At 45.2% G+C, this 1816-nt stretch overlaps 1 protein-coding gene across 1 annotated transcript in view; it reads right to left on the reverse strand.

The window, feature by feature from the left end:
• The window catches only part of ENO4 (enolase family member 4), a 23149-nt gene extending 22029 nt beyond the window's left edge, over positions 1 to 1120 (reverse strand). Inside the window, exons 1-2 of the mRNA XM_010564980.1 lie at positions 951 to 1120; positions 147 to 405 (exon numbers count right to left, since the gene is read on the reverse strand). Of these exons, the coding sequence (XP_010563282.1) occupies positions 147 to 405; positions 951 to 1120 (429 nt within the window). The remainder of the gene's footprint in view (positions 1 to 146; positions 406 to 950) is intronic.
• Positions 1121 to 1816: the final 696 nt, after the last annotated feature.

The raw sequence follows: 1816 nt of genomic DNA on the forward strand, positions 1-1816 counted from the left end.
TGGCTGCTAGGCGACGGCGGCGGTCGCCCGAGCTCTCGCGAGAGCCGCGCGCCTGGCCCCCTCCCGCCCCGCCGGTACCCTTGGGCGGGAAAGCCGTTCCCTCAGGGCGCCGCCGTTCCCTCAGGGCGCCGCCGCTCCCGCCCGGCCTGTGGGCTCCTCGGTAAACGGCTCTCGGCTCCCAGGGAGCCGCTAAACGAACACCCTTGCTCCTGCTGCGTGGCCGGGCCGGGTGTGGTTGGAGAGCCCGGGGGGTGGTGGTTTAGGGTTGGTTTGGTTTTCTTAATGCCGTGCGGTGTTCGCGCTTCCTTCGGAGGCTGGTCATGGTCTTCCGAGTCAGAATGCCTCGAGCAGGTACTCTTTAGTTTTAAAAGTCTCTGAACAACAAAATTGCGTAAGATTATCGTCCTGAAAGAGAGACAGATTATGGTTTGTGAAACGTCTAGTGAGGATAACGCTGCAAAATGCCCCAGTAACTCCACTTCTGCGTTTAAAAGCCCTTTACTTTCAATGAAAAGAAACGTTTCACAACCTAAATGATCGTTTTTAGTCTGCAATTTCCTACAAAAACTTTCACTTTGTTACACTGTTCATTGGTAATTTTGTTGAAGTAACTGAAAATGGAGATACTTAAAAAGCTGTTAGCTGCACACTTCCTCAGCTCTAAAATCAATATGTGTAGACCTTTGCTCATTGTCTGTTCACTTCTGTAGGTGGGGTGATAATGAAGAAAAATCCCTACTGAATCATTTTCTTTTCCTTTCACATCCTTCAGAAATAGTATGGTACCTCTCCAGAGAGTTAAACCCTCTTTTTTTAAGCCATTTCCTCAGAAGAAGTTTCTAAACTGACACTACCCATTCCTTGAGGAGAGCGGGCAGTGAATACCTCATTAGATTTTCCTCGTTCAGATCAGGTTAGCATGGTGGGCAGCTGCTTCTTGGGTACGTTACTGCTCAGGAGGGGCTTGTGTGGTTGGTGGGCTGGGTGGCAGTAGTGGAGTAGTCCCACATCTGCGTCGCATGTGCGTGCTTGGCCCAGAAAGCTCTGGTTTAATTAAATATTCCTGGAAGAACAGACTTCTGGAGGTAACGGTGCTGGTGTGGTGCTCAGAGAGCTTCATCGTACGCTAGATAATAGAACCCAATACGAGAGCTGTACCTTCTGATACATTTCAAGTGCCCCTATATCAGTTTCCCACCTTCTGCCTTTAAAGGGGCTCTAAATGAAATGCATCGTGGAGAAACAGTTTCATGTATTGCTGTATGGGTATTGATCAACCATCTGGGAAAAGAAACTTGTCAGCTTTGCCTTTGGGAAAACAATAAGCTGGAGCAGATTGATACTCAGTTTATTTAACAACCTTGAACTCTTTTTTTAAATAACCCTTTTGAAATACTAGTAAGGATTCCCCTCAAGTATTTATCATTTTTGGTTCATGATCAAGTGAATGTTACAAGAATTATCTGTATGGCCATGTAATTTCCATTAACAGTAATAGTAATTATAAGCATGTAGAAAGAGGATGGCTTATCCTATGATCCTACCTATTATGAAGTAGTTAACTGATTAAGGTTAGGATACTGCAAGCCACTTCATACTGGTGGTGAACTCTCTGCAACCCCATTATCTTCATTAGGCTTGTGTGGGTGTAATTAATTGGTGTTTAGTTAACAGTTGTGTTGAATGAAAAGAATTTAGTTCTATTTCTCTTAGTTTTATTGGCCCCATGGTGCTAACAGGCTAAAGTGTAATTAAAAACTCTCTAATCAAAGTATATGTAGCAAGCCCCAAGAAACAAACCCAGTGAAGAAAAGCC

This window comes from Haliaeetus leucocephalus, unplaced genomic scaffold, assembly GCF_000737465.1.
Source record: "Haliaeetus leucocephalus isolate CR32 unplaced genomic scaffold, Haliaeetus_leucocephalus-4.0 Scaffold184, whole genome shotgun sequence".
NCBI lineage: Eukaryota > Metazoa > Chordata > Aves > Accipitriformes > Accipitridae > Haliaeetus > Haliaeetus leucocephalus.